General features: G+C 41.2%; 1 protein-coding gene and 1 long non-coding RNA gene across 3 annotated transcripts; one reads left to right on the top strand and one right to left on the bottom strand.

Moving 5' to 3' along the window:
- Positions 1 to 446: 446 nt before the first annotated feature.
- LOC126406804 (uncharacterized) lies at positions 447 to 6,370 on the bottom strand. Of its 2 annotated transcripts, none has more exons than XM_050071313.1 (4): positions 6,121 to 6,370; positions 5,380 to 5,453; positions 5,164 to 5,299; positions 447 to 3,519 (listed from the first exon to the last, which is right to left on the bottom strand). In XM_050071313.1, exons 3-4 carry the CDS (start codon positions 5,245 to 5,247, stop codon positions 2,644 to 2,646), a joined length of 960 nt encoding a protein of 319 aa, XP_049927270.1. In that variant the 5' UTR covers positions 5,248 to 5,299; positions 5,380 to 5,453; positions 6,121 to 6,370; the 3' UTR covers positions 447 to 2,643. The 2 variants fall into 2 exon arrangements, with proteins under 2 accessions (XP_049927270.1, XP_049927269.1); XM_050071312.1 differs by having other exon boundaries at positions 5,164 to 5,271; positions 6,121 to 6,368.
- Positions 6,371 to 7,986: 1,616 nt separating this feature from the next.
- LOC126406827 (uncharacterized) lies at positions 7,987 to 20,536 on the top strand. The gene is made up of 3 exons (XR_007571742.1): positions 7,987 to 8,200; positions 10,306 to 10,461; positions 20,468 to 20,536. It is a non-coding gene; the product is annotated as an uncharacterized LOC126406827 (long non-coding RNA).
- The last annotated feature ends 4,825 nt before the right edge of the window (positions 20,537 to 25,361 follow it).

Genomic DNA, 25,361 nt, shown 5'->3' with positions numbered 1-25,361 from the left:
GCACCTATTCAGGGATAAATTAATTTCAGTGGACTTTAATAGCTCATGTGTGTTTCAGATTTCTGATCATGTTCAGGACTTTCTGCACATTCAAAACATATCCTACATATCTGCATTCTCTGAGACAATGGAAATAAAGTTATATTTGTTATAACTTAACTTATAAAGTATGTTGTTGGAGATGGTCTATCTCTGCTCTGTGAAGGAGAGACAGAAAACTCTGTCACCTGCTTTTTCCACTCATATCAGTGGCTGCAATGGTCCAAATGCTTTGTTTCTGTTGGATATACAAGTGAGAGCTTTTAAATATTCTTCTAATATTGTCATAAATACCTGATGACATGAGGTTATTACGAGATTTATATTTATCTTGTTAATGACAGTGTCTTTGCAGTGGATTGGTGAAGCAGCAGGAAAGAAAATAGTCTTTGACAGACACCTCAGCGTTAACAATATTCTTTTATTTTTCTATTACAAATCAACTGTGAGCAAGGGGATATATACATGTAAGATGATGAAACACAAAGAATTAAAATATATTTCAAGGAATACTTCACTTACAAAATAAATTTTTCTTGCACGTCTCTATGAACAAAGAATCCAAAAACATTCTTGATGAATTGAAGTGAAAAGGAGACTGCGTTTAACAACAGCAAAACTTCATGAAAACATCTGTTTAGTACTTCCTGAACAACTTTCACTCAAATATTACTATTGACTATTTGCATAAATAGTCTGGTGCACGGATGAGCAGCTCACCTCAACAACTCAAGTGCAGAGTTAAACGTGCAGAGAACACACATGCCCCGGGGCCACACGTGCAACTCCTAGAAGTGTTGAAGTACAGAGCATACAACTGGATAAAGGACACTTGGTTTATGCTGCACACGTGTGGGCATTTGTAAAAGGATGTTTCAATATAGTCTTGCAGTCCCCTAAACTTCAGTTCATCAATAATGTTAGCCATTTTGGATTCTTGGTTCACCACAGAGGCATGTGAGAAAGATAAAGTTTCCTTAACAAATTCAACGTAACACGAGGTGAGTAATTTATATACACATGGTCATTATGTGGTTGAAGTATTGGTTTAAGATGGAGGGTCAGCTAGCCTCTGTCAAACCATTAAAAACCAGTTAATCAGCAGGTCCAGCTTCAGTGTATTTCATAGAAGTTTAGAATAATGGACGTAGCTACAGTGACATCACCCATTTGTTTGTGGACTGCTGTTTTTAAGCTTTGAGTTCGGCATTTTGGTCGTCGCTATCTCGGTAATTAAGAGCCAGAAGCGACCATATATTGGGACAAAGGGCTGTAGCTACACCTCACAGACAACCTGTCAGTCAAAGCAGCCTCTTAAATATGCATAAAAATAGCAGTGACTTGTGACGTCAGAAACCAACGAAAAAAGGCATCCTTTCACGTCAGCATGATACACGGCCCGTTGCCATAAGAGTTTAATGGCGCGATGCAGCATCGGGGGGTAACGTGACGGGACAAGGACGAAAGTTAAGGCGGCGAAAGTCCGAGTAGGGTGGGCAGAAGGTGTGGTGGATGGGTCCAACAAACCTCGACTGTCACTTTTTTGTCATTGAAGGTAAAGAAGACATCAATTCACGATGTTGTATCGATGTAGTGCATTTATTTCCTGTAAAAACTTAAATGTATTTTGAAAGAAGACGATGCATGTTACAGGCAGAACTTGACACGGTGTCCCAGAGCGTCAACAACCAACTCTCTCAGGGAACCTTGCATGTCATACAGGGACATGGAAAGTCCACGATCAAAACATCAATATGTGACAAGGTCAGAGTGGGAATGTGTTGGTTTTGAAGCCCGTCTCAAGTGGCCATTCAAAGCGTTGCAGGTTTTGGCCTCATTTTTCAGCCCTTAGGTTGCCGCTTGGTGTGTTTGTGTTGTTTAACTTTGCCTGCACTCTGTAGCTTTGTTTGCTAGTAACAACAACCTGCAGCTACAGTGCAGGTTGTCACTTTAATGTCAGTAAAGTAAGGCGAGTGTGACAGATAAGCAAGTTAAGAGTTTGGACTTTAAATTAGGATTAGAATGAACTTCAAACTACAAAACTTGAGTGTACGTTCAAGGTTCTTGTACAAACATTCATTAAATGCATCTTTTTAGTTTACATTTGCAGATATTTAATTACTCCCATATACATATATATATATATATATATATGGGAGTAATTAAATATCTGCAATATATATATATATATATATATCCTTCTGAGACCCAAACTTTTGTCTGGTATGCGTTTTTAATTTCTCCCAACTATTTGGGATCATTAGAACCTGATACGTATAAAAACTAAACATTGTCAATGATAATAGTCCCAGTGAATATTCCTCATGTCTTCAAAATGTCTTCAAATAAGCACTTAAGTGTCTTATCTTGTTACTGTTGCTAAAATTTGTTGCCAAATCAAACTACAAACATTATTAATCATAGTTAAACAAGTTTCAACCATAAAATGTGATCAGGTTTTGGACCTTGTTCACTTTGTGTCGGGATTGGCTGCAGACTGACTTGGCAGAGACGGCTGCCATCTTGTTTTTACATGTATTAGTGTATTGTGCTCTTACTGCCACTAGATGGCACAAAAAGTGTCCACGCACAAGGACAACAGGTCTAACTCAAGAAGAATGAAGCATAAGGTCCGGTAAACCCATAATGTGATGCCCTCATAGCAGGACACAGGGTCTCAGGAGGATAAGGAAAGTACGTTCTGTAGCAGTACCAGCAGGGTTGTGGACCGGGTGCATGCAGATTTGTGCAGGGTGCATTTGGGGCCTGTTGGGGTGTGTGGAGCATCGAGGGACAAGGGACAGGAAGTGTGTGCAGAGGTGGTGGTGACCTTTGACACTGAGCTATGGGAGGAGAAAAGCATTGAGGTTGTTGTTGGTATGACAGCTGGTGTTGCTGCAATGTTAGTTGTGACCACTGTTGCCACAGTAACCCCATCTGCTGCCACTGAAACGGCTGTGGAGGCTCCACACTGTTGATTCCTTCCTGCCCTCTTCCCTTACTTCGCCCTGTTTTCTCCACCTCTTCCTCCTCCTCTCTCCCAGACAGCTGCTGTTTGACAATGTAGAAGGCGTCGTCATTGTTGTCTTGTTTCTGGGACAACACCTGCAGGTGGAGGGTGGAGACGACGGTGTGAGGGTGTGGCAGGAGGGACAGAGGGGTGAGGTGAGGAACAGGGGAATTCGGCAAAGAGGAAGAATTGATGAGTGGAGCTCTTTGAGTCATTTTCTTGTTTTCAGCTTCCTGGATCTCCGACATCTCCCCTCTGTCACCATCTTTTCCTCCAGATTCAGCATTTATATTACGTATTTCTGAGAAAGCCAGCTCAGAGCAGCTAGAGCGAGACTCTGCCTCTGTCTCCCAGTCCACCTCTGATCCAGAGTCTTCAGCTGAGGAGCTGGACTCACCGTCGTCCCCCCAGCGAAGGTTGCAGCAGTGGGTACAGCGAGACAGACTGAGGAATTCAGGGCCTGAAACGGACTGGACAGAGAGGGAAACAAGTTAGGCAGACAGTCAGTCAGTTGTGAAGACATGTCAGCGGTTAAATTATTTATGACTCTTTGTCTCTGGCTTCAGCATCACCGAGGCATGCTGAGCTGCATTAAGTCCTCGGACTAAAACAGCAGAATTGGTGGTTTATGTTTGTAAACACGCACGCTAACCCCACATTCACTCTGATTTCACATTTTTCCCCCCTATATTTGTGTTTTTATGCCTCCGCGCCAGTGATAGCCGTGTTCCAGGATTAACTGATTATTTTTGGCGGTCATAGATCAAAGGACAAGATCAAGGTCACTGTGGCCTTGCAACCAGATATCTCAGGAACACCTTAAGGGAACTTCCTCAACTTTGGCACAAACATCCATTTAGACTCACAAATTAACTGATTAAAATTTGGTGGTCAGTGCAACCTCACAACAGCTCAAGAATTCATACGCTAATTATGACAAATTTGACACAAATGTCTTATCGGATAAAATGATGAAGTGGTCAAAGGTCACCTTCACTGTGACATCATAATGTTCTGCATAAAACACTATTCTGGCCATTACTTAACGTACAGTAATATCTCAGCGACAGAAAGGGAGACATTTGGTCAAATACCAATTTTGGTTGTCCACCTTCAAACTGTGCTAATTGTATAGATTGTCTGCCACGAGGAAGATGTGTGTGAAGCATCCATGCTTTCACAGACATGATAGTAAACTGTAACTGCAACCTGACGGGTTCGTGGAGGCAAACAGCTGCAAGGCGGTAATTCCAGTTTCGGCACAGTGTCTCTTGGCTACCTGCTGCTTATGGTCTTGCAGCCCATTGCTACCTCTTTATAAAGCCTCGACCTCATCTGAGCGCTGTGGGGGGACACTCACACAAACTACCCGAGCACAGAAAATTAGAAAATACAGGCAGAGGGTAGAGAAATACACAACCACACACTGAGAGTGGGACATAATGATTGAAGGGATTACCTCTGTATGAGTCTACACATTGTTTTACAGGGAAAATCTGTTTCTGTTTCCAAGAAGCGTCATCCTAATGTAGACCGAAATGCCTCCAGACACAACTGGATAGACCAATAAGAGCAATGCAACGTGTCTGACCCGTGAGCGACAGCCAAATGTAAACAGACCCCAGTGCTGTTTCCTGCTGTAGTGTTAGCGACCAAACTAGCTCAACGACATGGCCCGACACAAGTTTGACGCTGAATATATTAAACTGTGTGGACCGTAAACCAATGACTTTGAAGAAATCTGGAGCCCGTGGCTGGAACAGTTGGTAACCACTGTTCTAGTTTATACTTGGCACATATGTTCCTGTACATGATCCCAGTCACTTGGTTGTATCTCTCTGTGTACACTGTCCTAGCCTGCATCTTACATGATATATATTTTTATATTTTAGTGTGGTATTACTCCTTTTACTGAAGTAAATGATCGGAATTCTTCTTCCATGACTGAATCGCTTCCTAAAACAATTCCAGTGAAACAGATAGAATATTTAAAAGTCTAAATTTTCAGTACCAGATTTCCTCTTTGTGCCTCGACAGACGTTTCCTTTCTAATCTGCAGTGGAGAGATACTAACAGGAAGTTATCAGTGTGTCATATCATGTGTTAATGGCTACCTTTGGTTGTGTCAGACTGTCTTCACTCTGGTCCTCAGCAGAGCCTCCAGACTCGACCTGCTCCATCTCTGTCTCTGCACTCATCCCTCCCTCTGTGCAACAGCTAATCTGTTAGTAAGAGAAGGAGTAAGAAAAACTTTTAAGTTTTATGAAGCACCTCTAAGACAAACAAAGAAACAAAAACACAGGAAGGCAGAAATAAAGGAGATACAGTACCTCTTTCAGTTGTACTTCTCAGCAACAATATTCAAACTGGTTACACTGGTCTTCTCAGTCAGGCCCCCAGTTTACTGCAGGTGTAAAGATCAATATTAAGTGATAGTTATGAACTCAATTGGTTGAGACACCAGCTGTTAAATCACAATATCATGACTATATATATATATATATATATATATATATAATGTGTATATATATATGTATATGTATATGTGTGTGTATATATATATATATATATATATATATATATGTATATGTATGTATATATTTATATATCGCTTTTTTGTATTTATTCTAAAAAGTACTTTAAATATGTAGTGTTATTATCAGACAAACACTTTGCACGTGCAGCCTGAGGAGTGGATGTTTATCCAATATGTTCATGGAGTCATAACAACAAATCGATTAGTTGACTGACAGAAAAATAATCGGCAACTATTTTTATGATTTATCAATGGTTTTAGTCATTTTTGGTGAAAAAAATATTTTCTGTTTCCAGCTTCTGAAACTGAAGGATGTCTCTGTCATATATGTCTGTAAATTGAATTTTTGCGATTTAAGGTGTCACACAGGAGCTTGGGAAGTTTGGATGGGCATTTTTTTCAATTTTTCAAACAATTAATCAATAATAAAAAAGTATTTATTAGCTGCAGCTCTGAACAACTGTGACCCCATAATCTTAAGTCTGTCTAATGTCTGATATCTAATATGATATAAAATAAAACAAAGTGTACTTACTTGTTGTTTTATTTTCTCCTCTCAGCTGCTGTCAGCTCCAGAGTGCAGCCTCTGACTTTGTGCTGATCTTTATTTGATCTTGTAAATGAGCATTCACGCAGGTGACGGTGTGTTTTTCCTTTCTGTGTGTTGTTGTGAAAATACACAGTGGGTCACATGTTATCCAGACACGTTAAGACAACAAAACACACACACACACACACACACACACACACTGTAAACACACAGCGGGATCATCCTCCAGGCCGCTCCACAAACTCCCACCAACTGAAGATAACTCATCCTGACTCATTGTCAGCGCTGCAGCAGTGACCCTAACTTTAACTATGGGAGTTCAGCCATAAAGGGGCAGGACCTTATTTTGTTTATTTTATAAGTGTTTATTTGTATTGTTTATTGTTTATTCTCCACACACTTATTTCATTTATTTTGCCTATAATCGATCAATTTAAATACATTCTATCTATATCTAATGCAGTAGTAAAAGTATAATATTTCCCTCTGATATGTGGTGAAAGACAAAATGATGTAATAGAAATTAATAAAACAAAACATTAAAAACCTTTAAAGTTGACTGAGTGAGTTTTACCTGTCAGCTGCTGGTTTCTGCTGTAATGTCGCCCTCTGGTGGACTGAAGCAGGAACTACAAGCAGAGCTGCGACACTAATATACACATTAAAACATGTTTACAAATTACACATTTTTATAATTTTAAAGTATTCTTGCACTTTCCCAAGGCAAACCATTTTGTTTAATTTGTTGAATTTATTTTTGAAAACTCAATCCCTTCTTTATATTTAATTTAATTAAATTTTTTAATACATTCATTTAAATACTAAAGCCCCTGAGCTGTATTTATCTGTATGAATTTTATACTGATACAGGGTTGTAAAATATTTTTGTTTTGTCATGTTTACTGTATAAATTGTTAAATTCAGTGCATTGCCAAAAAAGTCTGCCGAAAAACTTAACTAAATCATCTTATTTATTTATGTTGCATAAAGATCGTCATTTTGAAAGATGAGATATTCTAAATATTAAATTGTTTATTTCATGTTATTTATTTTTTTTTAGATTAAATTAATTTAATTCTATACATTCATTTTTCAACACTAAATGCTTCTATACTATAATGTTATGTTGCAGCTGCTGGTGTCTGGTGTAATGTCGCCCTCTGCTGGACCTCAGCAGGAACTACAACACACACATCGAAACATGTTTTTTCTTTTCTTTTTATCTTATTTTACTATTTTAATCTAAATGTATCCATGTAGTTTGCCCTCTTTTATTTTATTTAATGTATTCCTTTTTAAATAATAAAGCCCTTGTACTGTTTGTACTTGTATTTTTTTGCCATATTTACTGATATTGAGTTGTAAACAATTATTAATTTGTCACGTGCTGATTGTTTAATTCATTTTCAAATTACCAGGAGTTATTCAACACACATGAATAAGGGGATTTAGTTTATCTTCACTTTACTCTAAAATCAGTCAGTCTGAAAGATATTATATTTTAAGTATTATTTTGTTAGTTTTATTATATTTTAAATCAATTTTATGCATTTATTTTTCACACAAAATCCCCTTAATTTTTTTATTAGGTTATTTCAAAGTATTGTTTTAAATACTGAATCCTTTCATTTTATGCAGATTGTATAAACAGTTTATTTAAAATGTACTAATTAATTTTTTTTTTTTTGTATTTGTATAATTGATTTTTTTTTTAACAGAATTGCTGTTAATAAAAATAAACAATTGTTACATCAAAAAGTGAATAAATATAAGTTTTAAGAAACTTTTTTTTTGTATTGTAGGTTGGGTGTGTGCCAGAGGAGACTGGAGGGTCATTACTGACGTCATTAATGCGACACACCTGGGAGAGAGCAATGGTGGAAATGTTTGGCGGCGCCACGCTCGGACTGTTCAAGCTGTTATTTTCTTAGACTGTGACAGTTTTGGAGCTCCGACATCCACTTTGTATTGTCTTTGACTGAAGTAACTATAGTGTCCGCATCAGGAGGAGGAGAGGCAGCAGCAGGAACATGAGGGGTGACAGAGTTCAGTCCTGTAGCTACAGGTGAGTCAGACCTGCACTCAGCAACATCACCACACCTGGGGACCGTTTCATAAAATTAGCAACTTGCAAGCTGCGGTTTGCAGCACGAGATCATTTCCTCTATTGTTTATTGTGTCATGTGTCACTGGGCCATCAACACAAACACCAAACACTGACAGAGCGCTGCAGGAGCTGGATCTGCAGTTTGCAGATAGTGATTTGTGAAACGGGCCTCAGCTGCAACGCGCAGGGCTCTCAGGCTGCAGGCAGGAGCTGTGCTCAGCATCTCTGGTCGCAGGGGTGTCAAACATACGGCCTGTGGGTCCAACCTGCCCCCCTGGGTCACTCTGCACTCTGCACACCTTATATTGGTGCATCTATTCGTGTCCTACTTCATGCTGCTTCAGAGGCCTCTCCACTTGGACCAGAATACACACCTCTGTAATAACAATGAAAACTTTCTGTGGTCATATTTAGAGGTGTTAAACATTGTGCAGAATGTCGTCAATAAGCTGCTCAGTAGGTGACGAAAGAAAGAAATCGTGAAGGCTGGTCCAGCCCACTGGAGATCAAACCCTTTGATACTTTGGATACTGTGACGTCAGGAGCACTGTGTTCAGTTAAACACATCGTCTCTATTACATTTACTTGACTCGACATGTAGCCTACATCACCAGTGTCATTAGACGCATGCATTATCATCATAATAATGTATGCATTTATATAGTGCTTGTACTTGTCCTACCAGGCTGGACAGGCAGTGTGCCAAAATATGCAACCCCTGTCATAGTCAGTTCTTTCCCAGCTGAAGTTACAGTGCAAGACACGTTCTCTCAGACTGGCTAAATATGTATTCCCGCTCTATAATGCAAAGTCTCTGCCATGACATCAAGTATTTTGTTTTGCACATACTTCAGATCAAGCCCAATACCCAAAATGAATAAAGGGAAGTTTCCTCCTCTCCAGCAAAACCAATTATTTCTGCAGAAATTTGAATTTCTTTATCACTCTGTAATAGCGCAGGGTATCACTACTGATGTCCCGATTTGATTCAGTCTCGATTTGATTCCGTTGATTCAGTCAGTCTGTGTGTACTGGTATTTTTTGTCTGAAAGCAGATGAGAAAAATTAAGACATTATCATCAGAGGGCTGATCCATCAAACACAACATGGTAGGATCCAGAGAACAGTCAGGATGACCTTTTGAGCTCTGCTGCAGTCCATGTTTCTGTCCTCTAGATGATGCTGTAGACTCATCTGGAAAAGGGGAATGAACCTCAGCATGTCTGCAGCCTGTAGAACAACAGCATCACACAGAGGAACAGCTGCAATAACTGTTTTCCATAGCAAGAGGAAAGTTTCTCAATATTATCTCATCATCTCAAATCGCTGTGTGCAGTGATGAAAATGTTTGTTATAAATTATAGATTAAGATCAACAGCAGGGACAGAGCGGGGAAGAATAGAATAAAGTAATTTATTATTATTCTCATTAACTCTGCACCAGAATAAATATCAACTGCGTACCTTGCTAACTTGTAGTAAATGGCACAGCACCAAAACCCTTCTTAGTTTGTATGCGTGCTAAAGCTAAAGTTACCTGTGCTGTAATCTGCAGACAGATGCATCAGCTTGTCAGAAGTAGCTCTGATTATATTCACCTAGAAAGTTGAAGCTGGGGTAGGAAGCTTTATTTTAGTGTATTGGGACTCCTGCAGTTCTTCTTGGCCCTGTTTTCAGGTTTTTGAAAGTCTCGCTCTTGTCAGGAGACTTTGGCCAATCACAGGTCATGTCAGAGAGAGAGGGCGCTCCTACTGGCTGTTTCACAAATGCAGATGTGTGTGCACATCCCATTGGCAAAAGTCTGATTCAACGGGGGAGAGTCCTGCAGAGAAAGTTGCTGGCGTTCTAGCATTAGCAACAACCACCTGTACTGTAGAGCAACCCAGAAAAAAGGCAACTCATCAAAAAAAGAGTCTAAGGGGCCGTACACATGCTGCATCTTTGACTTTAGTTTAGCCCTCTGCTAACCGGAGCCAAAGACTCATAGTTGCAGCTTCAAGTTAACATTTATGTAGCTAACGTTAGCTAAAACCTTGAATCACAGTGTGTCCACTGCCACTACAGACTGCCTCGCCAGGAGGAGAGCAGGCAGCAGCTCTGGAGCCCCAGCCAGCGGCTGCAGCAACCCAGACTCTACTAGTGGAAACCGCAGCTCCAGCAGACCATGCAGCCCAGACTGCCCACCAGATCAGCAAACTTTCTGTTGCTGCCGTTACACAGGTAAGACCTGACACTGCTGTGACACCCAGTGCTGGGGGTTTGTGCTGGCCAAATCTGTGCCTGCGGGTAACTCTGCAATGAAATGAAAATGCATAAATCAATGTATGGGAAACACTGAGTTGCTGTATGATGCGCACGCCATGACCCATGGTTGTCAGGTGGGAGGTTAGTTAGCCTAATTTAGCCTAATTTAGCCTGACTGTCTTTCATAAAGCAATATGCATATATAATGACTTTAGTTGTTCTTTTATCTCAGACATGTTAGGATATTACATACCTTGACATGTTTTGGCAGAAAGGTCCGCCTTCCTCAGAAGTGTCACTTGGTGGTGGTTGTGACGCCTCTTTATCAGCTGATCTGTCCATCAGCTGATATTAGGGAGGCGCCGTCAGTTTTGACAGGACAGTCACGCCACCTGCTGTCCGTCCGCTGCTTCTCCAGGACGCTGCTCCAGGTGTGGGAGAGCATGTATGCCCCCTCGTCCCTGTTCATTGTCCCTGGGCCCCTCTTCCTTATTTCAATAGCCTCCCTGATCCAGCGTCAGTGTTTGTTGTCCTTGGTGTGTATGACTCTGGCCTTGTCCCAGTCCATAAGATGGTCTTCTCTTTTGCAGTGATCTGTTGGCTGATTTGTAGGTTTCTTGTTGTGCCACATATGAAAGAGACTAATAAGTGAGGAGCTCGGACTCTCGGAGGGAGCTCGGAGTAGAGCTGCTGCTCCTTCGTGTTGAAAAGGGCCAGTTGAGGTGGTTCAGGCATCTGATCAGGATCCTCCTGGGCGCCTCCTGTTAGAGGTGTTGTGGGCACGTCCGACTGGTAGGAGGCCCCGGGGCAGACCCTGAACACACTGGAGGGATTATATATCTCATCTGGCCTGGGAGGGATGTCTGGAGTACTTTGCTCAGCCTGCTGCTCATTAACTGGTCTCGGATAAGCCTTTGAAAATGGATGGATGGATGAAAGAAACTAGTACCTGCTATGAAGTAAATCTCCTTTACAAAGGATAATAATTGGAATTGGACAGCGATACATACGTTTCCAAACAGGTTAATTAATGAACTTGTGACCAAGATCTTTTGTAGCCAAGATATTTCTTAAGTTTGAACGGAGCAACACAATTAACTAAGTTTGTGTAACTCAGAGGTGGATTGTGCGAGAAGCTGAAGCAGCACAGTCCTGTCACTTTGAACTCTTAGTCTGTTCATATGTCAGTTACTTATATAAAAAAGCCTAGACCAAACACACACACACACACACACACACACACACACACACACACACACAGAAGAGGTCTGAGCAGTTAACAGAAAAACATTCTCATGAGAAAGCTGATGTTTACCCTCCGGAAGCTATACAGTCTGCTCTGTCTGTGGCTTTCACTACAACACACACACACACACACACACACACACACACACACACACACTGAAGGGTGAAACGGCGTCTCTGCCATCTGTCTGTGCGCTTCCCCTCCACACAGGAAGTGCTCTCGGGGTCACTGAGAGGTTGGAAAGGGCAGACAGACGTAAGGTCCAAAGGTCCCTCAGAGATCAGAAATGCAGAATGCACACACAGTTAATGCTGCTGTGAGGACTTGACTTCTTTGCAGTAACAGTTTAAAACGGTCAGTCGATAAGGACAAATCTAATCGTCAACTTACTCTGTTGATAACAGATTGATGAGGTCATGTGTTTAGCCTTTGGCCCTCGTTACTGTTTTCTGATATTTTTTAATCTTGTATTCATACTTACTGCATCTTTCACACATAACAGCACACAACTAAATGTACTTTCAGCTGACCTTTATAAAAGTACAAAAAATAGACCGAGAGGCAAATTCAAAAGAAAATAAGTAAAACAAACTCTTAAAGATGATTAAAACAAAAAAGAGAAACAGAGTAAAACAAATTTTCTGTGTCTACTTTGGAGATATACTGACTGCAATTTCCCAAAGCATGACTAACAGACTCTGAAAGTAATGTTTTGATTAAAAAATTCAATTGAAGCCATGTTTAGCCTCAACAAGCCAACATTATCTTACATTCACCCTCTGTGGGCTACAAGCACTATGAAGAACTCTTACAGACAGAGAAATGAATATGACCGTGTATTGTACTATATCAATAGATTTACGTCTTTGAGACCAGCCGTATCTAGGGCTGTACTGAATACGTTAAATGTGTGTTTAGGTTTAGGTTAAAAAAAAAACACAAAAAGATCATATTTTGGCTTAAAATACCTGGTTTGGGAGTGAAAAGCTGCTGGAAACGGCAATGACTCACTAAACAACAACTGGTTTTGTTGTTTGTTGGTCTCAAACAGTGGTCTGCAGCTTGGCAGGTGTCAATTGCCACCACCACCTCCACCTCCCATGACAGTCAGCTCATATACTGCTCTACCTTAGAAATGTTAATATGATGCATATGAAACATGCAAATGTAAATTATGTGTCATTTGCAGAAACATACAGTGCAGACAATTCCTCCTGGTGATTTGACGTTATCACCCTAAAAAAATAAAATAAAAAGCTGTTGGACCGCACAATGTTGTTTTTGAAAAGCTTCACACCAGCAAATATGAATTGAAGCAGAACATCTGTTTGATAGAAACTTGTTGGGAATTTTGGAAATTATTGCATCTATCTATCTTTGCAGGAAAGCCCAGTCAGTCTTCTTTCAGCATTGGCAGTATAAAAACAAAATCGGGGAGTGCAGCAAAATGCCGCCTACCTACTTTTGTTTATACAGAATGTGCCTTTTTCGGGGCAATGGGGGGCGTGAGCAAGTAACAAAACGTGTAGCTCAGCGTGTGACGTAAACAGTGACGTGGGAGGGAAGTCGCGGCTGGTCAGTCCTTCGGTGATTCTCTCGTAAGTCGGCTCGTTCTTCACCGTCCCCGTCATCTGACGGTTAATGGCCTCTTCTTTTGCGAGGACAAGGAGGGCGCGCAATTCCTTGTCTCCCCAGTTGCTCATCTTTACAGTGTCTGTCAGGTTTGTGTTTCCCTCTTGCTACTAGTTTACTAGTTTCCTGTTAGTCCACCACCAGTGGGTTGCAGGTGTGGTGTCATCAACAGCTCCTCCCACAAGTCTTCAACAGCCCCTCCCGTGGCAGAAGGCCACCTTGTTCTTTTTAAACCAGAAAGGTTCCACCAGTATGACTACCCTACGAGGCGGAAAACTGGGCACCTCGGATCAACTCGCCAATCCGGCTCTGTGTGTCTGAACGCTCGCAGCTTGCCGGCAAAACGGCCCAACATTTGGCGAAAATCTGGCAGTGTAAAAGGGGCTAATCTTATGCAGCAACCACTTGCATTTGGGATGCACAATAATATCGGCACATCATTGGTATCCGTCAGTATCAACTTTAAAATGAACTCATAATCGGCCAACATTCTTTTTCTTAATTTACACAATGAATGAATGTCACATACATTGAACAGTATTGTACTTCATGTCTCCATCTGCTGGTGGGCCGTCACAATGAGAGTATGTGTGTATGATATGATGTTAGTTCCACCACAGAAGAGACTTGATGATCACTCAAGTTAAGTGGGGAAAAGTATCTATATCAGTTATTGGCCAAAAAAAAAAATGTTATATTGGATATCGGCAAAAAAATCCAATATGGTGCATCCCTAACTGGAATCTAATTCTACAATTACTGTAGTACTTACAATATTAGTGTAATCTGTATCTGTAAGTTTGCAGAAATACCAGGTTTTAATAAAATAAGTAGACATGAAAAAAGACATTTATAATTTGAATATCAACATTAATAACAAAGCTTGAAACTATCAGTACAGCCCTGGTCCTGTCCCACACTTCTTCATCACTTACGTAACCGAGGAACAGGAACAGAAAACACAATCTGTCCTGACCAGTAATTTTATTATTGGAAAGAATTTATTTATTTGCTCTGAGTGAGGGATGTCGGATCCTCTCTAAGTGTGTTGTTTTTCTGTTTATTGATAGTGAATAATCGCTGATCCTCTCTCCACCTCGTTCTGTCACAAGGGTTATTTTTGGCTCTTTTCCTGATCAGGCCAAACCGAGATCTAAAGGGGTCAAACTGAAGGAGGGTTGAATAATCATTGCGTAACCCCCTTTTTGTCCATGTGCTTCCCAGATCAGAACAATTGCTGAAAACACAATTGTGAGCTGGAGAGGCTTGATTCGGCCAATAATTGTATTTCTGAATGAATTCCCACAGAAAGACAAAGACTGAAAAAAGACACAGGACAATCCGTTTGTCAATAATTGTATGATGTAAGATATCCATTGTGCCATTGTATCACAGACGGGCCAGAGTACTCTGGTTCCAGTGTCGCCCACATCTCGAATTGTATTTACTGATTCATAAAGGTCTGCCGTTGTTCTCACAAACGTCTGTTTCCCAGATAGAGGAAACAACCCAACAAATCAGGGTCACACAATGGGCTGTTGTTGAGATTTGGGAAGTGTTTACCCATAACACTGTTCTCTGTTCAGATCCACAGAGACGTCGACATGTGTCTTTGCAGAAGCTTGAATCAGGCGTTGGACAGATAAAACATTTTAAGAGGCTATCAAGTGGGTTTGTGTTTACCGTGTAGCCCAGTGGCTCCAAAACATTTTTTCACTGGACCCATATTGTATGTTTTGTTTTTTTGCATGGTCCATTTAACATTCTAAATGAGTGATTATGATACAGTCAGTTAAACTGTGTGTGCCCATAGAATAAATACAGATCCAACAGATTTATGGTCTCATTTTCAAACAGGTGAGATTATCATGCATCATAATATCATAAGAATGCTCACTAATATCCACTAGCTAGCCACATTAGTTCTGCGAGTATATTACAGCAGTAGTTCCCGACTGGTTGGTTTGAATGGACCACAAGTGACTTGCCAACATGTCAACTTTGTAAAACACACACTTTATTTATAGGTACAGTAAATTTCCAGCACATAGCTTTTATTTTGAAGTGCTGTTTCCTGCTGTAGAGTGAGTAACTAATGGTGAGCTACTTGACAGAGACGGCAAACTAGCTCGACAACATGGCCAAACGCTTGTATAAGGAGAAATCTGGATCCCACTGCTGGACCAGTTCAGAACCACTGTGGTACAGAATCAGACACAACCCAGTCGCCAGAAATAGATGTTGGCATGGTTGGTTTCTGCAAACCATGGATACGTTAAATTAGCAAGCTATTATGTCGTAGATTGGTTAAAACTACATTTCAACAATGTGTGGTTAAAGTGTGGGTAGGTGTAGGCACAAAAACCTCTTGGTTACTGTTAGGAAAAGTTCATGTTTTTGGTTTAAAATACCGGGTTTGTGGAACGCAATCCCGGCAGGAAAAGCAGCGATGTCCCAGTAAGAAAAAAAAAGACCACTTTTTGTGCCTAAAAAGCCACTGGAAACACAGCATTGGCACATTGACATATTGATGCATTGACATTAAACTTGCACGATTAAACGGCAGTGCTCAGAATAGGGCCAGTTTTTCACATGGTCGGCTATGACCTGTGATGGGCCGGTCAGTCTAAAATATGCCGATTTAAAATGCTGGTCAAATTTCCGCCGCACTGTATGATTGACATCATGTAACATCAGCAGCACACATGCACATGTGCAACTCACGGCTTGGGCGATGTGAGGAAGTGAAACATGGGCAGCTTCTCACCTTAATCATTCAGACACGCACTTTAAAAGAGAGAAGGAGAAAGTTGTTAATTGTCCGTGTTAAACTGAACTGCGGAGCTCTCACTGCTGCACTGTGCCGCTTGAAACTGACGAGGCGCGTGTCCGCGTGCCGAAGATGCGCGTGTCCATGTGTTTACTGGCGGGTGCGTCCCGAAGACCTGTGTGAATTTTCCACAGGAGATATTTTTACTTTTTTGTCTATTCAGGAAATTATCCACAAATGCTATACACCAAGACTTATTATTTTATTTATCTGTGTTTTTATTTATGTATGTCTTTTTACTTATTTATTTTCATACTGTACCTGAAGTTATATTTGAGCAAAAAGGAAAATGTTTCTAAACCTGTGTCACTGTTTTTGTTTGTTTGAGATGATTATTGAAAAGCTGGTTGTGTCTTGGTTAAAATGTTCTAATAAAGGAAAGATGGAAAATATTGCAATATCTTGTGTGCTGTAAAGTGGTTTGAAAAAAATGAAATTGGAATCGGCCATCGAAAAACTCTGCAAATCTGTATTGGCCCAAAAAATTGTAATCGGTGCAAGTCTAATTGACATTGTTGGTCTTGAACAGTGGTCTGCAGCTTTGCAGGTGTCCAACCTAGATGTTGCGTCATCCATTATCCCCTCTACCTCCAGATGACGAGATCAGCTCATACACGTCACTTTAGAATCACTGATATGATGCATCAGGGCAGTGGTTCCCCAGCTGGTGAGTCGGGGTCTAAAAGTGAGTCGCAGGTCTATGTTGAATGGACCGCAAGTGACTCTGTACAAAACACACTTTGTTTTGAAGCACAGTGAATTTCTGGCACAGAGCTCTTATTTTGAAGTGCCACTTCCTACTTACAGAGACAGAAAATTAGCTTTACGACATGGCCAAACGCAAGTATGACACTGAATACATTAAACTGTGCGGACCTCAAGAGAAATCTGGAGCCCATTTCTGGACCAGTTGGGAACCCCATATTAGGACACACACCCCCCAGTTTTCAAAAGCACTGAAATAAATATTAGTAAATACAATCATCGACATAATTATTACCACCAGTTCTAGTTTTACAGTGTACTGAATTTCTAAGGGTGGTTTGTCTGAGAGGTGTTGCCGTACCTCAGCAGAAGCTGTAGGTCAAACAGCCGATACATTCTGAGTACATTTCCCCCACTAGCTTTGCATGAAGTCAGGATCCGCTTATGTTCCCATCACCTGTCCATGGGAAACTTATTACTGTAACATGAACCAACAATAACGCTTCACTTGTATGAAATGCATGAATATGATATGAAACATGCAACATATTCATGGTGTGCATAAATATACAATGCCAGTGTGTTCCTCTGATGCCTGGGCTGCCGAGCATCCTTTTAAAAGGAAGAGGAAGAGGGGAAATTGTGGAAACCTGTTGACATGCTGCTTGGTCTCCAGTTCTTTTCATGTCACCTGAGAGGAAGTAATGCAGCCTAAGACAAAAGGTCCTGCTATAAATCCGTCATTAAGGCTGTTACATTCAGTTTTTGCTGTTTCAGAGAAGTTGATTCAACTTTATGGCCACTTTGGAGGATGTAGTTTGTGGTGCTGTTGAATTATGTTGAGTCTCCAGCCTGAAGGGGACTCTGATGGTGTGTACATCTTGTGTTTGGTTTGATGGCTGCCAGTACCAGACACAAAAACTCAGTCCTACTGCGGTGAGGGGGAGTTTGTGTCCACGTAATCTCTCAAGACAGATTCTGCAATTTACATTGTAGAATCTGTCGGCAGCCCTGTGTGAAAGACGACTAGAGAGGGGGGGAGGGCGGGGCTTTAAGTTTGAACATGCTGCGCTTTAGCCAATCACAACGGAGAGGGCGTGGCCAAGACGTGCAGGTGTCCCCAGGAAATGTGTACCTACAGAAACAGCAAGATCCGCGTCCATAGTGACCGCTCCACCCAAAACGCCGTCTCGTCAACATGAAAAAAATATTTTTTCCAGCGGATGTCTGAGTTACAACATGATTGAGCTAACTGGAGTAGTTTCATGTCGTATCCGACAACGGGAGGCTTTTAACAGATGACGTCCTGATGTTAGCTTTGCTAACTGTCCCTGTCAGCTGCAGCCACTGATGCTTTCTAGACATCGTGATTTCCCATAACTGAATAAATACCACACATAGCAACACAAAACTGCTTTGCTAGCTCAATCATGTTGTAACTAAGATATCCGCTGGAAAAAATATTTTATTCACGGACCGTTTATTGAGTTATTACCTTATTTTTATACAGTCTATGGTTATTACAGACACCGCTAACGGCTAACGTTAACAGCTAACGGTTAGCCCAGCTAATCTACGATAACCATGTTATTAGTTACAAAACGTGCACACAGAAATAGTAACGTTTGTTCAGTCATTGTGTTTATAGACTTAACAAACATCAGATTAGTCTACATGGTGATATAGTGATATGAAAAATGTGATATAGCTAAACTCTGCTGGTTTTCTGCCCGAAGTATTTGTAAACAACACAGCGATTCCCTGGGGGCACCGCCGGAAGTGAAGGGCGTGAGCGATCGCCGAGGCCCCTGCACTTCCGTTAGTCGAAAAACTCCGGGCTGTGCCTCCAGAGGTAAAGGAAGGGGAAAAAAAGTTGTTGTTTTTTTAACCGATGGATTTCCAGATTGGTGTCCACGTAAACGCTGAACACCAACCTTTGCTGGACACTCAGTTCTTTTTAAGCGGAAGTTTTGCCTTCAAGAAGACAGATTTTACTGGGGAGTTAGTGGGAACCAGTCTTTCCGTCTTTAATGCTCAATTGAAATATAGTTTCCAAAAGGTTTTGTCCTCTGGGAGGATGAATGCGCCCAACAAATTGTCACAAACTCAGTACACTGCATACGTAGACTGTGCTCTCATATGTCAGAGTCCAAACGAAGTAGTCTGTGATTCTAACATGGGAAACTGGATGTTTGTTTACAGTGAGATTCAAGCTGCATCAGGGGGTCAGTCCCAGTCAAAACAGCCCGGTGTCCTGGGATTGGACCAGAACATAAACAAGCTGTCCTTGGATCAGCTTATTGGACAATTGTCCCGAGACATGCTGGGGTCCCAAAGGACAGCAAGACATATGAGTGGACAGAAAAGCAGAGGTTTGACGGAGAAACGCCTGGGTCAGCTCACAGCGTGACTCAGCAGAGACGCTTTTTCTGTTTCCATCTCTCAGCTGGCTGTTTGGTATTTCTCAGTAGTAACACAGCAAGTGTTTCATTGGCTTATTCCAAACTCAAAGAAGCTCACAACTGTCCTGGAAAGTATTGAAAGTTATTGATTTCTCAAATGAAAAGTTTTTTTTCTATACAAGCAACAACTGACGGGGGTTTGGTCTAATGTTTCTCAGAATTGTAGCTGTGATGTAATGAAATAATGAGTAAAAATTAGGGATGAGAATCACCAGAGGCTCCATGATATGATATTATCACGATGTTTTCATCACAATATTCTAATATTATACAATATAATTTTTTTTCGATGTTATTCAGCAGTCTCATGGCCTGTAGCGGTGGAGCTGGGTGAGCGAAGCAAATGTGTCAGCCACAGTGGCCGCCATTTTCTGTCTTTTGCAGAGTATGATGTCGCCTCTTGCATTCAAAAGTTTGCAGGTCTGTGAAGTGTGTGACGCATGAATGGCATAAATATTAGCACTGTTTGTTGCCATGGAGGCTTTCCGAAGGTTTTGTCGCAGCCTGAATTGTTCTGCAGCAGACACTGGATAAAGACTCTCCATGTCTGAAACAAGAGGAAGCTGGTCGGCCCGAGACGCCGGTTCCTCCTATTTTACCTCCGCCATGTTTTCCTGACTCCCCACCTGAGGGAAACAAAAGGCTCTGAATCAGCTGGAACAAAGGGATTCAAGACACGTGTGTGTGTGTCGGTGCTGTTTACCTAGATTGCAGTCTGAAAGTCCCCTGTGCCTGTTTTCGTGTGCCCATAAAGTTTAGGTTCCTGTCTTCCTGCAGAGGAAGGAAGAACAACAAATAAAACCCCACAAAAAATCATCTGTTTTTTCTTTTTTCTCTTTCATTTTGGTTGGCAAACAGACAGCAGGATCCATCAGCATCTGTTGGCACCCGATTATAAACTTTTGCTTCCTTTGCCAGCATTTTCCCAGATGAGTAAAACGCTGAGCTTACACGCACGTTGGCAATCGGCTCATCAGCCGTAGTCTTGTTTTCAGGTGCTCTCAGTGCCTTCAGCAGAGGGTTCCCATTACCGTGATGATTAGCTACGCCTACCTAAAAAAGTTGGCACTATAGTCTGTTGACTTTGTGTTTTGTTTGCTTCCCCAGGTTTTCCTCGATTCCAAGTTGTGTCCTGAATTGCCAAAACCAGCAGTGCCTGGATGAGCAGACACAAGGTGGGAGACACTGCGTCTTTGTTTTTGTTTCAGTGCCAGTTTTGGCTTATTTGTGCCAATCTGTTTGTCTCTCTGTCTGTCTGTCCCGTCTTTCTGTCTTTCTGTCCGTCTATCCAAGTCAAATAGAGGATTTGCGTCACAATCCAAAACAAAAACATCAAGCACAATACGAAGGTGGAGTTAAAGCTTTGAAACATGTTTTCCATGGAACAGGAAAGCAGACCAGACCTTCATCAAAAAGGTTTTTAATCAGCAGCAAACATTTGTATAGTGAAAACAAAATGGACTTCTTGGCTTTTCTTTTCCTTCAGCTCACATCGATGCTTCGACTCTGACAGTGTTACAGATACAGTGCTACGCAGACTCACAACAGATACTAGAGCCTCACATACCAATAAGTTTAAAACTACCGTACCTTATTTAAAATTATTATAAAGTATGACAATAACGGCACCTTTGAAAGCTGAGAATCAATCACAGTTGAGTTGTTGAAAGATCATTCACTTGAACTTCATACATCAGGCCCAGTCTCCTCTTCTGTCAAATGACTAATTAATAAATGATTAATCTTTTGAAAGTGCTTAAACATTTTTTGAATCAGTATTTAAAAAGGCGGGGAAAAAATCCAGTTAATTATGCTGTCCTACTTTAATCACAAAGGTATCTTGACTGATTAGTAAGAGGTCAGAGGTAAACAGCTGGTCTGTGATTGGCTTAACACAAAAGAGAATTGCTTCACAGAAAAGCTGATGCGTCTTTTTTTTAATGAGCAGCATAAACCTCTTAATTTCAGATTTATATTAATATTATCCCTTTTTTGTTTGATGAACTAATAGTTACACGGCAAGAAGAGCTTTTATTTTACATGGCAGCAACTCCATCTGCACAACTCTGAGAATGCAACATACTACATGAGCTCATTTTATGCTTTAAATAAAATCTGCAAGTAACCAAATAAGTTGAGTATAAGTTGAGTACATATTATTATGTTTTCCTCCTAAGTGTAGTGAAGATAAAGGGCCAGTGTATTACAACTATACCTAAAAGGATACTTCACCCACAAAAAAGACAATTTGCATTTCAGTTACTCACTGTGTGCTACCATAAATTCCTGAAGAGAACTTTGTTTTTCTGGCATGCCTCCAGGGTGAACGAAGAATCCAAAAAAAGGTAAACGTTATATCAAAGCATTCATTTACAGACTCTCACACAACTCGTGCATTGTAATCCCAGTGTCATTTACCCAGTCGTATGCTTAGTACTGTGGTGGCAGTTTCTACTAGACAAAACACATCGAGTCAGAAACTTGAGCCCCTTTTACACTGCCAGATTTTCGCCGAATGTTGGGCTGTTTTGCCGGCAAGCTGCGAGCGTTTAGACACACAGAGCTGGATTGGCAAGTTGATCCGGGGTGCCCAATTTTCTGCCGCGTAGGGGTAAACATATTGGCGGAACCTTTTTGGTTTAAAAAGAATGAGGCGGCCTTCTTTCACGGGAGGGGCTGTTGATGACTTGTGGGAGGAGCTGTTGATGACGCCGCACGTGTGACCCACTGGCGGCGGATAAACAGGAAACCGCTGATAGCAGGAATTAGCGAGCAGCTAGTAGCAAGAGGGAAACACAAACCTGACAGACACTGTAAAGATGAGCAACTGGGGAGACAAGGAATTGCGCGCCCTCCTTGTCCTCGCAAACGAAGAGGCCATTAACCGTCAGATGACGGGGACGGTGAAGAACGGGCCGACTTACGAGAGAATCGCCGAAGGACTGACCAGCCGCGGCTTCCCTCCCACGTCACTGTTTACGTCACACGCTGAGCTACACGTTTTGTTACTTGCTCACGCCCCCCATTGCCCCGAAAAAGGCACATTCTGTATAAACAAAAGTAGGTAGGCGGCATTTTGCTGCACTCCCCGATTTTGTTTTTATACTGCCAATGCTGAAAAAACACTGATTGGGCTTTCCTGCAAATTTGCACAACTCCTATTTAAAAAAGGGCTTTGGACTCACCACAAACAGTCAAGAATGAGCCGAGTGCAAAGAGTGAGCCCTGAACACAGGAGTTGTCAGATACTTGCTGAGGTCAGGGATCTTCAACTAGCATCGTCAGAGGGGTGACAAAGCAGTTTGGGCCATCTTATCTGGTCATGTCCTTTGACATCAAGTGAAGCACTCACAGCTTGTTACACAGTGACAGAGAGTAAACGTCATGTAAGGCACTTGTGAGTGGGATATATCCTGACAAGACATAAAATGCTAATTATTTCACATTCTTTCTGCTTTGTGGCACATAGTACAGAGGCCTAAAAGTTCCCATCAGATAAGTGTTAAATATTGCATTGATTTTACATAATTTCATGTCTCTTACATTGTTGATTACCTTTCGATTTTATTAATATTTCCCATTACAGCACTTTCAAACATGCATTTTTATTAAGAAGTCATGATTTGTAACATGTCAGTACAGTTTGGACTGTTATGCACACCCCTATATATTGTAACGTTTTAGCGTTGTAACATTTAGAGACTTAATTGTACTGCCCGAGTTGTGTGAGAGTTATAAACGGCTTTGACATAATTTTGCTGTTGTTAAACGAGGCCTCCGTTTACTTAAATTCATGAAGAATTAAATCATTTTTTAGGTTTTCCATTTAATGTGTGCAACAAAACCTGTTTTCTTTACTACTTTAAGGTAACACACAGTGAGTTATTGATATAGACATGGTCATTTTGCAGGTAAGGTGTTCTTTAAAATACTTGAGTAACTGTACTTGGTTATTTCATTGTATCCTTTACCTGAGCTCTTGTTTTATGGCAGTTGTGTAGTTGTTGGAATGAATACAGAGGAAGAAAAACAGCAACACACGTTTGAACCTTTATACCTGTGTGCACCTCAATGTCTTAACCCTCAAACGACCCTTAAAAGAGGGCCAGACAAAATGTTCCCACCCCTAACATCTAAAACTCAAATTGGTGCAAATAAAGATAGAAGTACACACACACACAAACAGTGAGATTTAGAGGGGAAAAAGTAAAACAGAAAGTTTTCAAGGGTAGGAACAGACTGTTCTTCAATTAGTGTGTCTGAAACTGCTAAATGATCTTGAACTGAACGCTGTACTGGCCGAGGAACAAGTCAAACACTAAAGTGCACACAGGCTCACACACACACAGACCTGCTTGTGCAAACTTGAATAATCTGGTAAGCACTCTCTCTGGCCTGTCACAGTAACATTTTAAGGGAGATAAATGGATGAAAAAAATGTGTGACAGTGCTGGCACGCAGCCAGGAGTGGAAAGAAACCAAGTGTGTTTAATCAACTACAACTTTCTGTTGCATGTTCATTATTTATACTCATGTACTGTACATGTCCATTTTGGGAAACTTTTTCTTCTCTTCATTTGAGAGTAAGATTTTACATTCAGCATCAGCATGTTGGATAAATCTTTTCAGGAACCATGAAAAACAGCCTTAATGACAATGTTGTTATGTTTCTGCAAACCATTTACACATTACATACATATATCAACGTTAACACAGTAATATATGAGCTGACTTTGTTCCTGAGGTGGTGGTGGATGGTGTGTTACCAAGGCAAGATGTCCGCCAAGCAGACAGACCAGCAAACAACACAGCGGGTTGTTTTTTAGCCACCGCTGTGTTTCAGGTGACTTTTACGCACCAAACGTGTGTGTTTTGGGGAACCGTCGCTGTGTTTCTTGCAGCTTTTCAGACCCCTAACGTGAGAGCTGGTGCAGACCTGCAGTTTTCTTGGAGTTTGTTTCAGATATGTGCAGCATAAAAACTACACGCTGCTTCTCTGTGTTTAGTATTGACTCTGGGGACACAAAGCCGACCTGTCCCAGATGACCTGGGAGTGTAGCAGAAGGTCAGATATGTATTTGGGCCCTGAACCATTCAGTGCTTTGAAAACCAACAGTAGTTGTTTGAAGTTGATTCTCTGACAAACAGGAGGCCAGTGTAAAGACCTTAGAAATGGAGTGATGTGATCAACTTTCTTGGTCTTGGTGAGGACTCTGAATCAGCTGAAGCTGTCTGATTGATATTTTTTAGGGAGACCTGTAAAGAGACAGAGATAGTAGTCAAGTCTGCTGAAGATAAATGCATGGGCCCCATGGCTGTTTTTGCATCGGGGATAGTGTCACGCAAAGTGGTTGATTTTACAGAGACATTGCTGCCTTGCCTGGGTTTGCACCTTTTAGTCCGCCCACTCTGTTGAGTTCGAGTTGACTGATGTGTCTGGCATCGTGACATTAAACAGCAGTTTCCCAGTTAAAATAAAAAACAACAATGAGCCCTGCAGGTGGAGGAACGATTAGCCAGGAGGGACTCAGGCTGCTGTCAAGCAACTAATGAGAAGCAGTTACAACAATGGTGACTGCTGTAAATAAGGCTATCGAGGCTGTTCTAAATTGACATGTCTTCTTAATATCGCCCAACATCATCCTTTGTCTTTACTAACCCAGCAAAACGGTTACGGTGGCATGGCACCCTGTCAGTGTGGACTTAAAATTATGTTAGATTCAGATGGATATGTGGATCTGTTGTGATTGGTTAGGGGAAATTGGATCCTCCTCCTTAGCAGAAATTGGTTCGAGTGGACACAATGCCGACAATTGTAACGCAGTTGACAATTCTGACTGATATCAGGCAACATTGTACCCCAAAACCAGGTATTTTAAGACAAAATCTGATCCTTTCCTAACCATAACCAAGTGTTTAACCAAAGTTTAAACATACCTGCTACATAATAACATGGAAATGTAACACATCCCTGGTTTGCAGAAACTAACAAGTCCATATC

Source organism: Epinephelus moara, chromosome 19, assembly GCF_006386435.1.
Source record: "Epinephelus moara isolate mb chromosome 19, YSFRI_EMoa_1.0, whole genome shotgun sequence".
In the NCBI taxonomy this organism is placed as follows: Eukaryota; Metazoa; Chordata; class Actinopteri; order Perciformes; family Serranidae; genus Epinephelus; species Epinephelus moara.
Note: the sequence above shows the minus strand (reverse complement) of the source record. Positions and strands in the feature narration are given on the sequence as shown.